The sequence below is a fragment of the Pipistrellus hanaki genome (assembly GCF_964339955.1).
Source record: "Pipistrellus hanaki genome assembly, chromosome: X".
Classification (NCBI taxonomy): domain Eukaryota; kingdom Metazoa; phylum Chordata; class Mammalia; order Chiroptera; family Vespertilionidae; genus Pipistrellus; species Pipistrellus hanaki.
In genome coordinates this window covers 102,788,785-102,809,649 of record NC_140524.1, presented here as the reverse complement: position 1 = coordinate 102,809,649, position 20,865 = coordinate 102,788,785, and the positions used below count along the sequence as shown (strand labels likewise).

General features: G+C 58.8%; 1 protein-coding gene across 1 annotated transcript; it reads right to left on the bottom strand.

The window, feature by feature from the left end:
- Positions 1–1,955: 1,955 nt before the first annotated feature.
- Positions 1,956–19,962, bottom strand: GPR143 (G protein-coupled receptor 143; the record flags this gene model as incomplete). The annotated part of the gene is made up of 9 exons (XM_084870081.1): positions 1,956–2,478; positions 3,110–3,353; positions 4,578–4,695; positions 5,167–5,275; positions 6,189–6,298; positions 7,116–7,208; positions 10,776–10,870; positions 16,888–16,997; positions 19,695–19,962. The coding sequence occupies 9 exons, from the start codon at positions 19,960–19,962 to the stop codon at positions 2,384–2,386; spliced, it is 1,242 nt and encodes a 413-aa protein (XP_084726207.1). The 3' UTR covers positions 1,956–2,383.
- Positions 19,963–20,865: the final 903 nt, after the last annotated feature.

Sequence of the window (20,865 nt, the reverse complement as noted above, 5' to 3'; positions counted from 1 at the left end):
AGAGACGAAGGGAGAGGGATAGAGAGCTAGAAACAATCGATGAGAGAGAAACATCAACCAGCTGCCTCCTGCACGCCCCCCACTGGGGATGTGCCCGCAACCAAGGTACATGCCTTTGACCGGAATTGAACCTGGACCTTTCAGTCCATAGGCAGATGCTCTACCACTGAGCCAAACCAGTTTCGGCTCAGCCTGACCCTTTAGCTCAGGGGTCTTCAAACTACGGCCCGCGGGCCACATGCAGCCCCCAGGGGAGTCTGATCCTGCCCGCCAGGTTTTTTGGGCAGTGAGCGCAGCCAAGGTGTTACAGTAGGAATTTGTAGTTCATATAGTCCAGCTCTCTGAGGGACCGTAATCTGGCCCCCACTTTAAAAAGTTTGAGGACCCCTGCTTTAGCTCATGTGCCAGGGGTTGGGTTTCATTACTTAAGTTCAGCCAGGCAGGCGCAAAGAACGGAGGCAATTATCCGGGCTTAGCCAGGAGTGACAATCACAACGAAGCCACAAGAATGAAAATTTTACAGCTTGATCTTTAACCAGGATTCCACATAATTTCCTTTCTTTTAAACTCTAGTAAAACTTCCTGGAATCATACTTTATAATTAAACACGCTGCACCAGTTCTGGGTCACTGTCTTTCCATCAAAGGGCCAGCTGTCCCAACTGGCCGCAGCCTTCCCCCTCTGTCTCTGTCTTTTTATTTATTTATTTATTTTCATTTTCTCAATCCCCAGCCACCCCTACTCCAGCCATACTGGACGCGGTAAAAGAGAGAAATACTTATTCTGCAGCAGTGGTTCTCAACCTTCCTAATGCCGCGACCATTTGATACAGTTCCTCATGTTGTGGTGACCCCGAACCATAAGATTATTTTTGTTGCTACTTCATAACTAATTTTGCTCCTGTTGTGAATCGTAATGTAAATATGATATGCAGGATGTCTTAGGCGACCCCTGTGGAAGGGTCATTCGACCCCCAAAGGGGTCACGACCCACAGGATGAGAACGGCTGGCCTAAGGGCTATTCAAGACCAAATACAACCGATCTGCAGGCAGAGGCGATCTCTGGAGGCTTTGAATCTTTTCCTGATCCATTTAGAAACAGTGTTTGGCACTGTCCTGCACTAGAGATTCTAATGCATCAGAAACCCAAAATGGGAAGACAAAAACAACCCCAAATGGAAGAACAAGATAATTCTCCAGAAGAGAGAAGTGAAATGGAGATGAGACATTTATCTGACCCCAGCCGGTGTGGCCCAGTGGATAGAGCATCAGCCTGCGGACTAAAGGGTCCCAGGTTTGATTCCGGTCCAGGGCATGTACCTCAGTTGTGGGCACATCCCCATTATGGGGTGTGCAGGAGGCAGCTAGCTGATCCATGTTTCTCATCGATGTTTCTAACTCTGTCCCTATCCCTTCCTCTCTGTAAAAGATCAATAAATTCTATTTTAAAAAAGAAATGTATCTGATATACAGTTCAGAATAATAATGGTAAGTCTTCAACAGCATGAACCAAACACTGGATTCCTGATCAAACCTGCCTCTTCTGAGCTCGTAATGCACAGAGAACATGCAGCCCCACCCCAGGACCAGAGGCTGAATTCCTGAGGAGCCGGCTCTTTGGCACCCTCCTGTGGTGAACGAGGGACATGCAGCCCTGTGTGTGCACCAAAGGCTGAATTCCTGATGGGAGCCGTCTCTTCTGCGCCCTCTTGTGGTTCATGAAGAACATGCAGCGTAGCCCATCAGCACGCCCTGTGCCTCAGCTGCTTCAGCTCTTTGCTGCCCTTTTGGCCTCATCAATAACTTGACCCGAGAGCATTTGCTAGAAGTGCTGTTCGGAAGGAACCCAAGCCAGCCCAGGAGCCTGGTTTCAATGACTATTAACTTTCCCAGGGATGTGGACGTGGCATTGCACTGCAGCGGGCACAGAAGCTCTGAGCATTTGGTCTGGAACAGCGAAATTTATCTTTTCACCTTGTGGCACATAAAATTCGGCGGCAACCCCCAAAATATACCTTTTGCCCATCTGACAAAGAAAGCCATACATTTGATTCAATGACACCCGAAGGCTATTGTGTTCGCTGTTGTCACTTTTTTAATTTGACAAACTAAGGGCAAGAGGCCGGTGCCTGACTAAGCGGGGAGGAGCTGCGTGTCATGCATTCTGCCGTGGCACAGGGGGCGGAAACCGCTGGCCTAGAAGGCAGTCTTCCATCGCCGAGGGCACGCACTCTTCACAAAGAGGCCGGGGAAGATGCTCTGCCATGGGGATGAGAGTGAGCCTGGGGAATGGGACACCTTGACGAGGAGCTGGGAAGGTGAGGACACACTTCTGAGGAACGAGGGCTGCAGAGTCGGAGGATGGGGGGCGGGCCCTTCCCTGTCACAGGTCTCCCTGGATTTTGGGAACAGCTTCCCCCTCATTCGTCTGGCGGGACCCGCTTGCGATGTGGATTTCGATCGTGCTGGCGTCGGACCCTGGAGAGGAGGAGAGAGAAGGCCGCGAGGTGTGGTGTCCTGGGGGGCGTGGCATGAGCTTCAGCAACGTGTCTGTGAACGAGATCACGGTGCTGCGGTGCCTGGCCGCCGCGCTCCGCTCCAGGAGGAGCCCAAGGAGAGGGAGCTCCGCTTCTGTCACTCACATCCCTCCGAGGGCCCTTCAGGGGGGGTGCCGCGTGGTTTGGGGGAGAGCAGTGGGTTATCAATACAATGAAAGCAAACATCCTGCCCTAGCTGGTGTGGTTCAGTGGAGAGAGCATCGGCCTGCAGACTGATGGGTCCCAGGCTGGATTCTGGTCAAGGGCACATGCCCAGGTTCTGGGCTCAATCCCCAGAAGGGGGCATGCAGGAGGCAGCCGGTTCATGTTTCTCTTATCATTGGTGTTTCTCTCTCCTCCCTCTCTGAAATCAGAAATACGTTTTTAAATGCTGAAAGGAGGGGCACACGATGAACTACAAACAGTGTGGGCGCTGCGACATTCCATGTACACCCCGATGGGCGCGAGGGGCGTCACAGACAACGCCTCCACCCCCCGTCACCTTGGCTGCTGACGGCCTTTGGGGGAGCCCTGGACCCCGCAGCTCGCCTGCCTCGAAGCCGGGGGCTCACCTCCAGACAGCATGCTCAGGGCCTCGTCAGACGTGTGGCCGCCCCCACGTGCCACCTTCCTGGAAGCGGGGCTGCCCCCGGGCACGCAGGGGCCCTGGTGGGCCGGGCAGGCCCGTTCGGCGGCCGAGCTGGTCATGGGCTCCCACTGGATCTCCTTCCGGGGAGACTGGAAGTCCAGGCGGCATCCGGTCCAGCCGTAGAAGGCCAGCGACAGGAGGAAGCCCTGGGCGGGATTCAGAATGCCCTGGAGGGGACAGGGAGAGCTGGTGAGACCCTGGGCGCTGCAGGCGCCCCCTGCTGGCCTCGCCTGGAGTGGCCCAGCGGGTTGTCACAGGCTCCTGAGGTCCCGGAGGGCAGGGAACTGGTCCTCACGTCTGTGCGGTACCCACACCAGAGTGAGCCACCGCACCAAGCCACTGCCAGGCGCAGCCCGGGGGCGGCAGAGCGCTGGTCTTGCTTTCAAGTCCTTGCAAATCAGATTTCCTCCAATTTTGAAGCGCCATCAAAATCAATCCTGTGTAGGACACGGGTGTTTTTCCACCCAGAGCTCCTGTTTGCATTTTTTTATTTTTATGGATGTCAGAGAGGAAGGGAGAGAGAGAGAAACATCAATAATAAGAGAATCACGGACCGGCTGCCTCCTGCACGCCCCACACTGGGGACTGAGCCCACAACCCGGGCCTGTGCCCTGACCGGGCATCCAATCGTGACCTCCTGGTTCCTAGGTTGATGCTCCGCCCCTGAGCTGGTGCCTGTATCTTTATTATAAACGTCATCAAGCGGAAGCGCCAGGGAGAGGGGTGTCCACCATGTGCTTCCACCTGACCATCGCGTGTATTTCCAGCCAATATGTTTTGATGTGTGTTATTATTAGCTGTGTTTAGTATAACATCTTTTAAAATATATATTTTATTGATTTTTTTTACAGAGAGGAAAGGAGAGGGATAGAGAGCTAGAAATGTCAATGAGAGAGAAACATCCACCAGCTGCCTCCTCCACTGGCGATGTGCCCACAACCAAGGTCCATGCCCTTGACCAGAATCGAACCTGGGACCCTTGAGTCCGCAGGCCGATACTCTATCTACTGAGCCACACCAGCCAGGGCTAGTATAACATTTTAAGTTTATAATTTTTTTTTAACGATCCTTACCAGAGGATAATTTTCCCATTGATTTCCTAAGAGAGTGGAAGGAAAGAAACATCGACGTGAGAGGGACACTGAGCAAGCTGGTAGGGCTACATTTATAATCTTTTAAAACATATTTTTACATTCATTTAGAGAGAGGAAGAGAGAGAGAGAAACAGGGACGGGCCGCTTCCTGCATGCCCCCCTCCTGGCATGTGCCCTCAGCGCAAATGGAACCGGCATCTTTCGGTGCGGGGATGGATGCTCAAACCACTGGGTCTCACCGGCCGGGCTGGTTTTTATATTTGGCAAGAGGAACATGTCAAATCGGGAGTGACCTACCATAATAAACCACGTGGTCTTGGCCGCATTTCTGACATATTTCAAAGCGCCTCCTTCGATGTCCGGTTGCATCTCCAGGTAGAAGAGGAGGCTTTCGTTAATGATGTTGGACAACCAGCTGTGAGAAGACAATGGCCGCCCCTGGTGAGGACACCGGCCGCAGGGGGCGTGGCTATGCGCTGGGGGCGGGGGCGTGTCTCCAAGAGCATATTTTTCCCCGAGGCCCCAAGCCCAGAGCCAATGTTTCCTCTCCAAAGACTCCCCCCTTGGGCCCTGGCTGGGGTGGGTCAGTGGCTAGAGAGGCGGCCTGCGGACTAAAGGGTCCAGGATTTGTTCTGGTCAAGAGCATATGCCTGGATTTTGGGCTCCTCCCCAGTAGGGGGAGTGCAGGAGGCAGCTAATCGATGATTCTCATCACTGATGTTTCTCCCTCTCCCTCTCTGGAATCAATAACAAAACACAGACACTCACACACACACGCACACACACATACACACTGCTCCCTCTAGACCTCTGGGCCCCTCAGCAATGGGCCAGGGCTTGCATGTGGCTTCCCGGTGACCGGAAGGAGGAGCAGAAGGCAGGTTACCAGACGACGACGACCAGCATGATTTTGAAGAAGCGGGTCTTGATCATGGCGCCCATGCGCCTCTCCTTCTCCGAGTACACGCCCTGCCGCCCTTTGAGTAGCGAGGCCACTGCGGAGAGAGGGCGAGCGCCGCTCAGGACAGGCCGGTGACCCTGGAGCGGCCCATGCTGACAGCTCACGCCACCTGGCGACCTCTGTCCTGGCGTGAGGAAACCGGACTTTAAAAAAAAACATTTTTTAATTGATTTTTTACACAGAGGGGGGAGAGGGATAGAGTTAGAAACATCGATCAGCTGCCTCCTGCACACACCCCACTGGGGATGTGCCTGCAACCAAGGCACGTGCCCTTTATCAGAATTGAACCTGGGACCCTTCAGTCTGCAGGCCGATGCTCTAGCCACTGAGCCACACCAATTAGGGCTGAAGAAACCAGATTTTCTTTGGGTTTTACTAGGTCAGGAGCCATGTTTTAAAGATGTACATGCTCTGTGGTAACAATGAGCCCTCGCTGGCTGGCATGCTCAGTGGATAGAGCGTTGGCCCACGGTCACAGGTTCAATTCCTTGGCCAAGGGCACGTGCCTGGCTTGCAAGTTCCATTCCAGGCCCTGGTCAGGGGCGTGTGGGAGGCAGCCAGTCAGTGCGTCTCTGCACATCCATGTTTCTCCCTCCCTCCCCCTCCCACTCCCTCTGGAGGTCAATGGGAAACACCCTCGGGTGAGGATTGAAAAAACACGCTTCAAGTTCTCCTTCACGCCCCGGGGTCACTGCGGGGAGAGGTTCCCGTGGGGGTGGAGCCGCGCCTCCCGCTGCCCCAGCCCAGACCCTTCCCAGTGCATCCTGCTGCCCGCCCCTCAGCCGGCCTCAGGCTCACCTGTGCTCTGCCTCCTGCCTCCTGTGGCTGAGCCGCCCTCCGTCCTCCCCTTTCCCGTGCCCTCCCGCCCCTCCTGTTCCCCAGGGGAGCCCCGGGGGGGAGGCAGGTGCACGCGTGTCCCCATCCCGAGCCCCGTGGGCGCGCCTCACCTGCCGAGAGCGTCTTGCCGAACAGCACGGGGTTGGCCAGCAGCACGAGCAGCAGCGGCAGGTAGGCGCTCACGTAGTGCGGGACGGCGTGCTCCAGGCCCCGCTCACACCTGGGGGGGGAGGGAGGAGTGGGGGGCCTTATCCTGGGAAAGCGCTCAGCTGGGACGGGAAGGCCTGGAGTCCCCCGGGAAACGGGGAAAATGGGAAGGCTTGGGTGGTGGACGCGCCCGCCTCTGCTCCCGGGCCATCGCACAGCCCACGGGCCAAGGCCGCGCCCCGAGGCCAGCGGACTCGGCTCTCACGGTTCCTGGGAGCCGTCATCCAGTGGCTCTTTTTTTTTTATATATATATTTTTATTGATTTTTTACAGAGAGAAAGGGAGAGAGATAGAGAGCCAGAAACGTCGATAAGAGAGAAACATCGACCAGCTGCCTCTTGTACACCCCCTACCGGGGATGTGCCCGCAACCAAGGTACATGCCCTTGACCGGAATCGAACCTGGGACCTTTCAGTCCGCGGGCCGACGCTCTACCGCTGAGCCAAACCGGTTTCAGCATCCCGTGGCTCTTTCCAGGGAGAGGGACGGGGTTCCTGTTGGCTGGGGGCCACCCAGGTGTGTTCCCACGGTGGGAGCTCACAGGGTGAGAGATGGAGAAGACAGAGGGGGAATGGCAGAGGCGGGGAGAAGGAAAGGCAGAGGGGAGGGGGCTGCTCAGGCCCAAGAAGGAGGGGGAGGGGCAAGTGGGAGGAGCAGGGGGAGGGGAAGAGGTAGTTAGTGGCCACGGCAGGAGGTGACAAAAGGCAAAGGCCCTTGTGTTGGCGGAGCTGGGGGGCCGCAGCTGGAAATGCGAAGCGTCAGGTGGGGAGGGGGAGCCGGCCGGGGGGGGGGGCCTCACCTGGACAGGGACGGGGGGAGGGGGGGCTCACCTGGACAGGGACGGGTAGTAGAGCATGAGCAGCCCCTCGGCGCAGAGCAGCGCGGCCAGGCCCCAGGCCATGAGGTGGTAGAGCAGGATGATGCTAGGAGAGAGCCGCTGTTAGGATGATGCGCTGTTAAGAGGGCGCCCCGACTTCCGGTCTGGGCTCCTCAGGGCTCTGCCTGCCCCCCAGATGCGGACAGCGCTCAGGTCCCAGCCCCCGGGTGCGGGGAGCAGTGCGCCCTCCTAGGACGGTGTTCAAAGGCTCCTCTGGTCCAGGTAACTGGCGGCCGGTGGGTCTGTGCTTGTGTCACAGCTCTGATCCCCCCACAACTGAGGGCCTCCTCAGCCAAGGACACGCGCTGGCACTGGCTTTGGGGACAGGGCTGCTCACGCAGCTGCCTGCCACCCGAAGCTTCTTCCTCTGGAACAGCCTGGATGGCACGCAGAGCGGCAGCTGGGCTAACAGCCGAATTTCCTATCTCCCCTGGCGGCAGTGTGACTGGCTACCAGCACATTCTGACTGCTTCTCACACTGAGTGGCCACGAAACTAGTGTTATGAAAGGGGTTGTCCTGTGCAACTCCCAAGGAGGCTGGTTCGAGGAAGGAGCCTTTTGCATTGCTCCCTTCCCCCTTCCTGCTGCCCGGAATGCAGATGTGATGGCTGGCGCTTCAGCAGCTCTATTGGGCCATGAGACATTGAGGATACAAGCCACACAATGGGATTGGGGAGCAGGAAGAAAGGAGCTGGGGTCCCTGATGTCCATCATGAGGCCTGGGTTGCCTGCCTCAGGCCTCTTTAAGTATGATACAGAGATCCCCATATTGTTTACATCGTTATTATTTTATGACTTAACTAGAGGCCCTGTGCAGGGGGCGCGGAGGGGACCCCCCAGCCCAGCCTGCACCCTCTCCAATCCAGGAGCCCCAGTCGGACATCCCTTTCACAATCCAGGACCACTGGCTGCTAACTGTTCACCTGTCTGCCTGCCTTATTGCCCCTAACTGCCCCTAACTGCCCCCCCTGCTGGCCTGGTCACCCCCAATTGCCCCACCTGCTGGCCTAGTCACCTCCATCTGACACCCCCCTCCCTGGCCTGGTTGCCCCTAACTGCCACCCCTGCCAGGCTGATTGCCCCAAACTGCCCCCAAAACTGGCCTGGTCACCCCTCACTGACCCCCCATGCTGACCTAGTCACCCCACGCAGCCTGTTCGGTCATCCTTTCGGTTGCAATGGTCGCTGAGGCTCTTATCTATATAGATGATGACATATTATTTAATGATGCCATGCGCATAGGGAATAGCAACGATTTTAGAGCAGGGATCTAAGAGTGCCCGATGTGTTCTACAGCATGACTGTACCCTTCTTTGGTTACTGTATCGGTTTGAAAAGTGAATTCATTCAACAAACTGCTCAGACAGCTGGATAGCTACACAGAAAAGATAAGGGGGCCTTCCCCTCGCTGCACACAGAATCCACTCAAAATGGGTCAGAGACGGCAGCCAGGCCACAAACCATAAACTCTCAGAAGACGACACAGGGACAGATTTCTGTGGCCCTGCGGGAGGTGACAGCGAAACCACGATAAACAAACAAACAAAAACTGGACTTCATCCAGATGAAAACCTCTGTGCTCCGAAACATGTCATCAAGTGGAAAGACAAGCCACCGATTAGCGGCAGGTGTTTGTCAGCTATAGGAATAAGAAGGTACTTGTAGCTGAAACCGGTGTGGCTCAGTGGCTAGAGCGTCGGCCTGCGGACTGAAGGGTCCCAGGTTCGATTCCGGTCAAGGGCATGGACCTTGGTTGTGGCACATCCCCAGTAGGGGGTGTGCAGGAGGCAGCTGATCGATGTTTCTCTTTCATCAATGTTTCTCTCTCATTAATGTTTCTAACTCTCTATCCCTCTTCCTTCCTCTCTGCAAAAATTAAATAAAAAACCTATTCTGAAAAAAATGGCCAAAGGAATGGAATAGAAGTTCTTCAAAGAAGGAGCGCCAATGGCCAGTAAGGGCAGAAGATGCTCACCCTCATTAGTCATCCGGGAAATCTAAACCAGTGAGCCTTGGCCAGTCTGGCTCAGTGGATAGAGCATCAGCGTCCGGACGGAAGGGTCCCGGGTTCGGTTCCGGTCAAGGTCACATGCCCAGGTTGCAGGCGCCTTCCCAGCCCTCGCCCTGGTCAGGGTGCCTGCAGGAGGCAACCATGCGGTGTGTTTCTCTCACATCGATGTTTCTCTCTGTCTTTATCTCTTTCTTCCACTTCTTAGAGAGAGCGGAAGAGATGGTTTTTGTGTAGGCGAGGAAAAGGCACACTTTCATTCTTTTTTATGTTGATATCCAGTTGTCTGAGCCAGGGTGAGGATTAAACACAAAACAACACAAGCCAACCCACAGTGAAATACCACTGCACACACCAGGACGGCTAACACCCAAAACCAAACACACACAGAGAGAGCAACGCGTGTCCTTAGCACGGACGTGGGGAGGGCGGCGCCATCGGCCCAGCTGCTGAGAAAGCGCATGCGCACCTGTGGAGAGCGGCTCAGCAGCTCCTCTCGCGGCTAAGCTCTGGGCCTTGTGCCCCGAGCTCCTACCGGGTGTGAGGGAAGCGTGCCCACTTGCGTCCACGACATGCAGCTCTGTTCCTGATCGCCAGCCTGGGCAGCCCCCCCTCCCCCCCGCCCTGTGCCCATCAGTGATAAGAGGATCCCGTGCCCAGGGCCCTGCGGTGGGACGTGACTCAGCAACGAGCAGGCGTGAGCGCTGACAGCTGCTGCCCCCTGGCGCCCCGTGGACACGTTACGCGAAGCTGAGGAAGCCGACACAGAGGTTGTGCAGCTGTGATTCCGTCTGTGGGGAATGTCCCGAGCGGGCAGATCTAGACTCAGAGAGTGGATTGGCAGCGGAGGGGGCCGAGGAGGGGGAATGGACAGTGACTGCGGAAGCCGATCTTTGTTTTATTCACGGAGAGCCGTGGGCAGGGAGTCCCCAGGGCTGGTCAGCCTGAATGCTCTGAAGGGTCTGAGCTAGTCACTAGGCATTGGTAGTGGAAGCAGCCCCCACCGGTTAGTTTGAAGTAAATCCGCTGATTGGCTGTTATTGGTCTCCTGCCTGGGGGACAGGGGTGTAGCCCATCATCTTGATCTTAATGGAAGGGATGGAAGGCTGGATGGAGGAGCAGGCCTCTCTGGGGCTCCCGCCTGGCCCCCATCTCCCAGATTAATGCTTTTCCAGTCTCTTTTCATTTGTGTGCGGCCTCCTCTAGTACCCAAACCCTGAGTCGGAACCCTGAACCACGTGGGACGTGAAAGGGGCTACAAGTGACTACTAACCAGCACAGACATTGGGGGAGGGAGGGTTAAAGTGCCATAAACTAGATGATGGCGATGGAGGCACAATCCCGGGAATTCGCTAAAGACAGTGGGTCTTTGTTGTTAATCCTCACCCGAGGGTATTTTCAGAGAGTGGAAGGGAGGGGGAGACAGAGAGAGACACCGATGTGAGAGACGCAGCCACGGGTGCACGCACACTGGGCCTGGGGTCCGGCTCAAAGGGGAGGGGCTGTCCCTGTGAGGCCAGGCGTCTGTCTGGCCATGAGGCCTGCTAGATGGCCGCATGCCTCTCCCGGGACCAGGGCACCGGAGCGGCCCCCTCCTCCGCCTACCTCAGCCCCGAGGACCTCCGGATCACCAGGTAGGCGTCCACCGCGTAGCAGAACAGCCACCAGAAGCAGGTGCTGTAGAACAGCTGGATCCACACCTGTGGGCAGGGCGGCGGCCATCAGGGCCCTGGGCCCCGGCGCCAGGCTGCCCCCAGCTGGAGCTGAGCCTCCATGCCCTCTGACGCCAGGAGGCGCCAGGACAGCCTGGGACACACGGGGCAGGCCTGGCAACCAGGGCGGGTGTGGCGGGGACAGGTGCGCGCCTCTGTCTGCTCAGCGCCTGCCCCCCGAGCCCTGCCTCCGGGCATGGGTACCCGCAGAGCCAGGGCTCAGCGTGGGCGTGCACCGCCCGAGGGCTCACAGGGTCTGGGGGCCAGAAGCGCTTTTGCTGAGAATGAAGGGGTGCGGGCAGGAAAGGAGAGGCCTTCTCATGGGAGGGGAAGGGGGGCTGTTGTGTGAGAAGCTGGAGCGGATGTTCCAGGGATGCTGTGGGGATGCAGTGGGGATGCTCCCGGAGATGCAGTGGGGATGCAGTGGGGATGCTGTGGGGATGCTGTGGGGATGCAGTGGGGATGCAGTGGGGATGCTGTGGGGATGCAGTGGGGATGCTCCCGGAGATGCAGTGGGGATGCTGTGGGGATGCAGTGGGGATGCTCCCGGAGATGCAGTGGGGATGCTGTGGGGATGCAGTGGGGATGCAGTGGGGATGCAGTGGGGATGCAGTGGGGATGCTGTGGGGATGCTGTGGGGATGCAGTGGGGATGCAGTGGGGATGCTGTGGGGATGCTGTGGGGATGCAGTGGGGATGCAGTGGGGATGCAGTGAGGATCCTATGGGGATGCTGTGGGGATGCAGTGGGGATGCTGTGGGGATGCAGTGGGGATGCAGTGGGGATGCAGTGGGGATGCAGTGGGGATGCAGTGGGGATGCTGTGGGGATGCAGTGGGGATGCTCCCGGAGATGCAGTGGGGATGCTGTGGGGATGCAGTGGGGATGCTGTGGGGATGCAGTGGGGATGCTCCCGGAGATGCAGTGGGGATGCTGTGGGGATGCAGTGGGGATGCTCCCGGAGATGCAGTGGGGATGCTGTGGGGATGCAGTGGGGATGCAGTGGGGATGCAGTGGGGATGCAGTGGGGATGCTGTGGGGATGCTGTGGGGATGCAGTGGGGATGCAGTGGGGATGCTGTGGGGATGCTGTGGGGATGCAGTGGGGATGCAGTGGGGATGCAGTGAGGATCCTATGGGGATGCTGTGGGGATGCAGTGGGGATGCTGTGGGGATGCAGTGGGGATGCAGTGGGGATGCAGTGGGGATGCAGTGGGGATGCAGTGGGGATGCTGTGGGGATGCAGTGGGGATGCTGTGGGGATGCAGTGGGGATGCAGTGGGGATGCTGTGGGGATGCAGTGGGGATGCTCCCGGAGATGCAGTGGGGATGCTGTGGGGATGCAGTGGGGATGCAGTGGGGATGCAGTGGGGATGCTGTGGGGATGCTGTGGGGATGCAGTGGGGATGCAGTGGGGATGCTGTGGGGATGCAGTGGGGATGCAGTGGGGATGCAGTGGGGATGCTCCCGGGGATGCAGTGGGGATGCAGTGGGGATGCAGTGGGGATGCAGTGGGGATGCAGTGGGGATGCAGTGGGGATGCAGTGGGGATGCTGTGGGGATGCAGTGGGGATGCAGTGGGGATGCTCCCGGAGATGCAGTGGGGATGCTGTGGGGATGCAGTGGGGATGCTGTGGGGATGCAGTGGAGATTCAGTGGAGATGCAGTGGGGATGCTGTGGGGATGCTGTGGGGATGCAGTGGGGATGCTGTGGGGATGCTGTGGGGATGCAGTGGGGATGCTGTGGGGATGCAGTGGGGATGCTCCCGGAGATGCAGTGGGGATGCTGTGGGGATGCAGTGGGGATGCTGTGGGGATGCAGTGGGGATGCTGTGGGGATGCTGTGAGGATGCAGTGGGGATGCAGTGGGGATGCTGTGGGGATGCAGTGGGGATGCTGTGGGGATGCAGTGGGGATGCTCCCGGAGATGCAGTGGGGATGCTGTGGGGATGCAGTGGGGATGCAGTGGGGATGCTGTGGGGATGCAGTGGGGATGCAGTGGGGATGCTGTGGGGATGCAGTGGAGATGCTCCCGGAGATGCAGTGGGGATGCAGTGGGGATGCAGTGGGGATGCAGTGGGGATGCAGTGGGGATGCTCCCGGAGATGCAGTGGGGATGCTGTGGGGATGCTGTGGGGATGCAGTGGGGATGCAGTGGGGATGCAGTGGGGATGCAGTGGGGATGCAGTGGGGATGCAGTGGGGATGCTGTGGGGATGCTGTGGGGATGCAGTGGGGATGCAGTGGGGATGCTGTGGGGATGCAGTGGGGATGCAGTGGGGATGCTCCCGGAGATGCAGTGGGGATGCAGTGGGGATGCAGTGGGGATGCAGTGGGGATGCAGTGGGGATGCTGTGGGGATGCTGTGAGGATGCAGTGGGGATGCAGTGGGGATGCTGTGGGGATGCAGTGGGGATGCTGTGGGGATGCAGTGGGGATGCTCCCGGAGATGCAGTGGGGATGCTGTGGGGATGCAGTGGGGATGCAGTGGGGATGCAGTGGGGATGCAGTGGGGATGCTGTGGGGATGCAGTGGGGATGCTGTGGGGATGCAGTGGGGATGCAGTGGGGATGCTGTGGGGATGCTGTGGGGATGCAGTGGGGATGCTGTGGGGATGCAGTGGGGATGCTGTGGGGATGCAGTGGGGATGCTCCCGGAGATGCAGTGGGGATGCTGTGGGGATGCAGTGGGGATGCTGTGGGGATGCAGTGGGGATGCTGTGGGGATGCTGTGAGGATGCAGTGGGGATGCAGTGGGGATGCTGTGGGGATGCAGTGGGGATGCTGTGGGGATGCAGTGGAGATTCAGTGGAGATGCAGTGGGGATGCTGTGGGGATGCTGTGGGGATGCAGTGGGGATGCTGTGGGGATGCAGTGGGGATGCTGTGGGGATGCTGTGAGGATGCAGTGGGGATGCAGTGGGGATGCTGTGGGGATGCAGTGGGGATGCTGTGGGGATGCAGTGGGGATGCTCCCGGAGATGCAGTGGGGATGCTGTGGGGATGCAGTGGGGATGCTGTGGGGATGCAGTGGGGATGCTGTGGGGATGCTGTGAGGATGCAGTGGGGATGCAGTGGGGATGCTGTGGGGATGCAGTGGGGATGCTGTGGGGATGCAGTGGGGATGCTCCCGGAGATGCAGTGGGGATGCAGTGGGGATGCAGTGGGGATGCAGTGGGGATGCAGTGGGGATGCAGTGGGGATGCAGTGGGGATGCAGTGGGGATGCAGTGGGGATGCAGTGGAGATGCAGTGGGGATGCAGTGGGGATGCAGTGGGGATGCTGTGGGGATGCTGTGGGGATGCAGTGGGGATGCTGTGGGGATGCAGTGGGGATGCTGTGGGGATGCTGTGGGGATGCTGTGGGGATGCTGTGGGGATGCTCCCGGAGATGCAGTGGGGATGCTGTGGGGATGCAGTGGGGATGCTCCCGGAGATGCAGTGGGGATGCTGTGGGGATGCTGTGGGGATGCTGTGGGGATGCAGTGAGGATCCTATGGGGATGCTGTGGGGATGCAGTGGGGATGCTGTGGGGATGCAGTGAGGATCCTATGGGGATGCAGTGGGGATGCTGTGGGGATGCTGTGGGGATGCAGTGGGGATGCTGTGGGGATGCAGTGGGGATGCTGTGGGGATGCAGTGGGGATGCTCCCGGAGATGCAGTGGGGATGCTGTGGGGATGCAGTGGGGATGCAGTGGGGATGCAGTGGGGATGCAGTGGGGATGCTGTGGGGATGCTGTGGGGATGCAGTGGGGATGCTGTGGGGATGCAGTGGGGATGCTGTGGGGATGCAGTGGGGATGCTGTGGGGATGCTGTGGGGATGCAGTGGAGATTCAGTGGAGATGCAGTGGGGATGCAGTGGGGATGCCCCAGGGGATGCTGTGGGGATGCAGTGAGGATCCTATGGGGATGCTGTGGGGATGCTGTGGGGGATGCAGTGGGGATGCAGTGGAGATTCAGTGGAGATGCAGTGGGGATGCAGTGGGGATGCAGTGGGGATGCCCCAGGGGATGCTGTGGGGATGCCCCAGGGGATGCTGTGGGGATGCAGTGAGGATGCAGTGGGGATGCAGTGGGGATGCAGTGGGGATGCAGTGAGGATGCAGTGGGGATGCAGTGGGGATGCTGTGGGGATGCAGTGGGGATGCAGTGGGGATGCTCCCGGAGATGCAGTGGGGATGCTGTGGGGATGCAGTGGGGATGCAGTGGGGATGCAGTGGAGATTCAGTGGAGATGCAGTGGGGATGCTGTGGGGATGCTGTGGGGATGCAGTGGGGATGCTGTGGGGATGCAGTGGGGATGCTGTGGGGATGCAGTGGGGATGCTCCCGGAGATGCAGTGGGGATGCTGTGGGGATGCAGTGGGGATGCTGTGGGGATGCAGTGGGGATGCTGTGGGGATGCAGTGGGGATGCAGTGGGGATGCTGTGGGGATGCAGTGGGGATGCTGTGGGGATGCAGTGGGGATGCTCCCGGAGATGCAGTGGGGATGCTGTGGGGATGCAGTGGGGATGCTGTGGGGATGCAGTGAGGATCCTATGGGGATGCTGTGGGGATGCCCCAGGGGATGCTGTGGGGATGCAGTGAGGATCCTATGGGGATGCAGTGGGGATGCTGTGGGGATGCTGTGGGGATGCAGTGGGGATGCTGTGGGGATGCAGTGGGGATGCTGTGGGGATGCAGTGGGGATGCTCCCGGAGATGCAGTGGGGATGCTGTGGGGATGCAGTGGGGATGCAGTGGGGATGCAGTGGGGATGCAGTGGGGATGCTGTGGGGATGCTGTGGGGATGCAGTGGGGATGCTGTGGGGATGCAGTGGGGATGCTGTGGGGATGCAGTGGGGATGCTGTGGGGATGCTGTGGGGATGCAGTGGAGATTCAGTGGAGATGCAGTGGGGATGCAGTGGGGATGCCCCAGGGGATGCTGTGGGGATGCAGTGAGGATCCTATGGGGATGCTGTGGGGATGCTGTGGGGGATGCAGTGGGGATGCAGTGGAGATTCAGTGGGGATGCAGTGGGGATGCAGTGGGGATGCCCCAGGGGATGCTGTGGGGATGCCCCAGGGGATGCTGTGGGGATGCAGTGAGGATGCAGTGGGGATGCAGTGGGGATGCAGTGGGGATGCAGTGGGGATGCAGTGGGGATGCAGTGGGGATGCTGTGGGGATGCCCCAGGGGATGCTGTGGGGATGCAGTGAGGATCCTATGGGGATGCTGTGGGGATGCAGTGGGGATGCAGTGGGGATGCAGTGGGGATGCAGTGAGGATCCTATGGGGATGCTGTGGGGATGCAGTGGGGATGCTCCCGGAGATGCAGTGGGGATGCTGTGGGGATGCTGTGAGGATGCAGTGGGGATGCAGTGGGGATGCTGTGGGGATGCCCCAGGGGATGCTGTGGGGATGCAGTGAGGATCCTATGGGGATGCTGTGGGGATGCAGTGGGGATGCAGTGGGGATGCCCCAGGGGATGCTGTGGGGATGCTGTGAGGATGCAGTGAGGATGCAGTGGGGATGCAATGGGCGGCTGTGAGGGGGCGGGCTGACAGTTCTCTATAGATGGCGGGTCCAGGCAGCCTCCGTGGGCCGAGAGCGCTCACTGGGCGTTAACTTGGCAGACACGTGTATTTAAATATATGTTTCACTAGGCAAAATGCAGCAGTAGCTTTCTTTTCTTCCTCCTCCTCCTCTCTCTCTCCTCTCTCTCTCTCTCTCTCTCTCCCTCCCTCCCTTCCTCCCTCCTTCTCCCCTCCCCCCTCTCAGCCAGCTGGTTCTGACTGCAGCCTAAAGTGAGGCTTGCAGGACTGTGCGTGCATGTGCCGAGGGTGAGGGAGGGAGAGGCCGCCCTAAAATCACAGAGGCCCGCACCCCAGGGCCCCTGGTCATGAGTTCCGGGGAGGGAGCTGGGTCTGAGGGGGCGGAATAGGGGGAGTGGGGGGGGAGAGGCTCTTTGAGGACCAGGGCACATCAGGCGCTCAGTGAGGGAGGAGGGGCGGACAGCGGGGGCACACTCACCGCACTCCCCACGCAGAAGGCGGCAGGCCAGACGTCTGTCCCATTCCCCCCAGACAGGTTCTGAACGAAGTCAGGGAGTCCCAGCCACACCGCCGCGCGGACCACGATACCTAGGCAGGAATGGAGGGAGAGTGAGCCGTCCTTTACCCGGTCCTGATGCGGATTTAAAGCTGAGTTGTTGCTCTGTGAGGAATGTATGGATGGACAGATGGATGGACGGACGGACGATTCTCAGATGGACAGAAAGGGAGAGAGAAAGAAGGGGGAGGAAGAGGAGGGAGTAACACTCACGTCGGTCTGAACACAGAAAGTAACTGCGATGGGGCAAAGCCATGGACTAACAAACCTCCATCAGCCATAAGCGCGTTCCTGTATTGTGTGTTTGCGTGGAGTTAAGAAGTGACTACGAAAATAGCAAATCAGTTCCTTCTGGGCTATATACCATATATATGTTAAAATATATTTTCATTGATTTCAGAGAGGAAGGGAGAGGGAGAGGGAGAGGGAGAGGGAGAGAAACATCCATGATGAGAGAGAATCATGGATCCGCTGCCTCCTGCACAATCCCTACTGGGGATGGAGCCTGCAACCCCGGGCATGTGCCCTGACCGGAATCGAACCGGACCCTTCAGTCCGCAGGCTGTCTATCCACTGAGCCACACCACCTTGGGCTTGGCTATAGTTTTAATGTCCGTGTTGACGCGTATTCATACAGAAAGGAGTGTTAGAAAGAGCACACTGCTGAAGTTCAGGAAGAAACTTGCTGCATCCTCTTACAATAAGGTGACCAGATGTCCCGCTTTTGGCAGGACAGTCCCTATTTTTAACCATTTGTCCCGCGTCCCGCTGCGTTTTTAAAAAAATCTTGGGATGCGGGACAAATGGTTAAAAATCGGAACTGTCCCGCCAAAAGCGGGACAGTCTGGTCACCTTATCTTACAAGCACACGGAAGAATTTCACAAATCCGCTATGGACCACTTCCTTCCACACTCATTACTTGTGAGTTTTTGTTCCCATTAGACACAGACATGGAATCCTCCTCATACACTACACAAGCTGCAAGCGTAGGTGGAGGGTCTTGGTTAGGCTGCGCGCTTGTTCCTCGGCACCCCCACCCCCTGCCCTGGCCGGGCTCCACCGGGCTGAGTGCACCCTGGCCGTAACCCTGCACAACCCGCAAAGACCCGGTTGTATGTGTCTGTCTGTCTGTCTGTCTGTCTGTCTATCTATCTATCTATGCAACAAATGTCTCTTGGACATAACTTTTGTTGTTGTTACTCCTCACCCAAGGATATTTTCCCATTGATTTTTAGAGAGAGTGGAAGGGAGAGAGACAGAGAGACAGAGACAGACAGACAGAGAGAGAGAAACATCAACGTGAGAGAGACATATTGATTGGTTGCCTCCTGTAAGTTCCTGCTGCACCGAGGTACGTGTCCTTGACCGAAACCAAACCCCGGACCCTTCAATCCTCGGGCAACACTGTCCACTGAGCCACGCTGGCTAAGGCCGCTGGCCGTAACTCGTGGGGACTGTCTCATTTTGCGGATCCTCTAGTCCTCCTGTCCTCCCCAGGGAACGGTTCTCCCTTCTGTGCTCCTGAGCACGCGGATGCCCTGCCCCATGCTGGCCGCTCGCCCTCTCCCAGTTACCCACCAGGTCCCACCCGCTCCCTCTCCCAGTTACCCACCAGGTCCCACCCGCTCCCTCTCCCAGTTACCCACCAGGTCCCACCCGCTCCCTCTCCCAGTTACCTACCCGCGCCCTCTCCCAGTTACCCACCAGATCCACCCGCTCCCTCACCCAGTTACCCACCAGATCCACCCGCTCCCTCACCCAGTTACCCACCAGGTCCACCCGCTCCCTCACCCAGTTACCCACCAGGTCCCACCCGCTCCCTCACCCAGTTACCCACCAGATCCACCCGCTCCCTCTCCCAGTTACCCACCAGGTCCACCCGCTCCCTCACCCAGTTACCCACCAGGTCCACCCGCTCCCTCACCCAGTTACCCACCAGGTCCACCCGCTCACTCACCCAGTTACCCACCAGGTCCACCCGCTCCCTCTCCCAGTTACCCACCAGGTCCCACCCGCTCCCTCTCCCAGTTACCAACCAGATCCACCAGCTCCCTCACCCAGTTACCCACCAGATCCACCTGCTCCCTCTCCCAGTTACCCACCAGGTCCACCCGCTCCCTCACCCAGTTACCCACCAGGTCCACCCACTCCCTCACCCAGTTACCCACCAGGTCCACCCGCTCCCTCACCCAGTTACCCACCAGATCCACCCGCTCCCTCTCCCAGTTACCCACCAGGTCCACCCGCTCCCTCACCCAGTTACCCACCAGGTCCACCCACTCCCTCACCCAGTTACCCACCAGGTCCACCCGCTCCCTCACCCAGTTACCCACCAGATCCACCCGCTCCCTCTCCCAGTTACCCACCAGGTCCACCCGCTCCCTCACCCAGTTACCCACCAGGTCCACCCACTCCCTCACCCAGTTACCCACCAGGTCCACCCGCTCCCTCACCCAGTTACCCACCAGATCCACCCGCTCCCTCTCCCAGTTACCCACCAGGTCCACCCGCTCCCTCACCCAGTTACCCACCAGGTCCACCCACTCCCTCACCCAGTTACCCACCAGGTCCACCCGCTCCCTCACCCAGTTACCCACCAGGTCCACCCGCTCCCTCACCCAGTTACCCACCAGATCCACCCTCTCCCTCACCCAGTTATCAACCAGATCCACCCGCAGGCCGCGCGCCCTAACTGCGCCCCAGCCGGGCCACCCAGGCCGCCCCTTACCCAGGCAGCCGAGCACGTCGCAGGCCAGGGCGGCGCGCAGGATTCGGGTGGAGGCGGGGGCGCGGGCCGGCGCCGGCGGGGAGGGGGGGGACCCGGCGGGGGCCGCGGGCCGGCGCCGGGGCAGCAGCTGCAGGAGGCCGAGCGCCAGGCGGAGCGCGCCGCTGCCCAGGCACAGAGCGTTGAAGGCGCGCGGCTGGAAGCCCAGCACGAGCTGCGTGGCGGCGTCCCGCGTGGGGCAGCAGAAGGTCCCGAGGCGCGGGGAGGCCATGGCGTGCCGTAGCCGCGGCCCAGGTCTGCCAGGACCCGCAGGCCGCCTGGGTCATGTGCGCGGCCGGCCCGGCGGGGGGCATCATGTGCTCTGGGCTCCCCTCCTCTCCGTCCCCCCTCCCCACGCTGGACTTTGCAGAAAAGGCGCGGTGGGGGTTGGTGGGTGGGGGCTGTGCGCCCTGTGCGAGGCCACGAGGCCTCACGAGGGCGATACTGGATCCTGAGGGGGTGGGGGAGGGGCCCAGACGTCGGAGGTCAGCCTTCTCCCCTTTCACCGAGCCTCCAAGGGGCGGGATTCTGCGGAATCAGGGCCTGCAAACTGCAGCCCCTCTCGCTGATCTTCCCAAATGCTGCCTGGTGAGTCCGACCTCTCCCGAGGGCGCTGACCTTTCTGATTAGAAGGCTCCGGGCACCAGGACCGGACCAACGTGGGCTGCACGAAAGCAGTGCTTTCCCATCGCTGCACCCCCACCCCAAGGACACAGGCCACAGAGGCCGCGCCTGCGTTTAAAATCAACAAATGAGCCTTAAAGAAAGGGACACTGGGCCTAACCCCACCCCCTACACACACACACACACACACACACACACACACACACACACATACACACACATACACACACACACACGCTCCCTATCAAATCTGTTCCATTCGTTACTCAGCGGTGTAGGTTCGCTTTTGACATTTGAAAGGAACTTCCAAGAGCAATTCTGTTTAGAAAAGAATGTTATTCAAGTGTATCCAGGTTTTCCTAGCTGCTGTGATTGTCTGCATGGGTCACTATACATTAAAAATCATGCTTGATTCCAGACACATAGAAGTTTCAAAATTACATCAGTACGAGTACTAAGCATACTGGACTGAAGCTTAAAAGCTCTTTATGGTTGAAAATGAAAGAGCTGC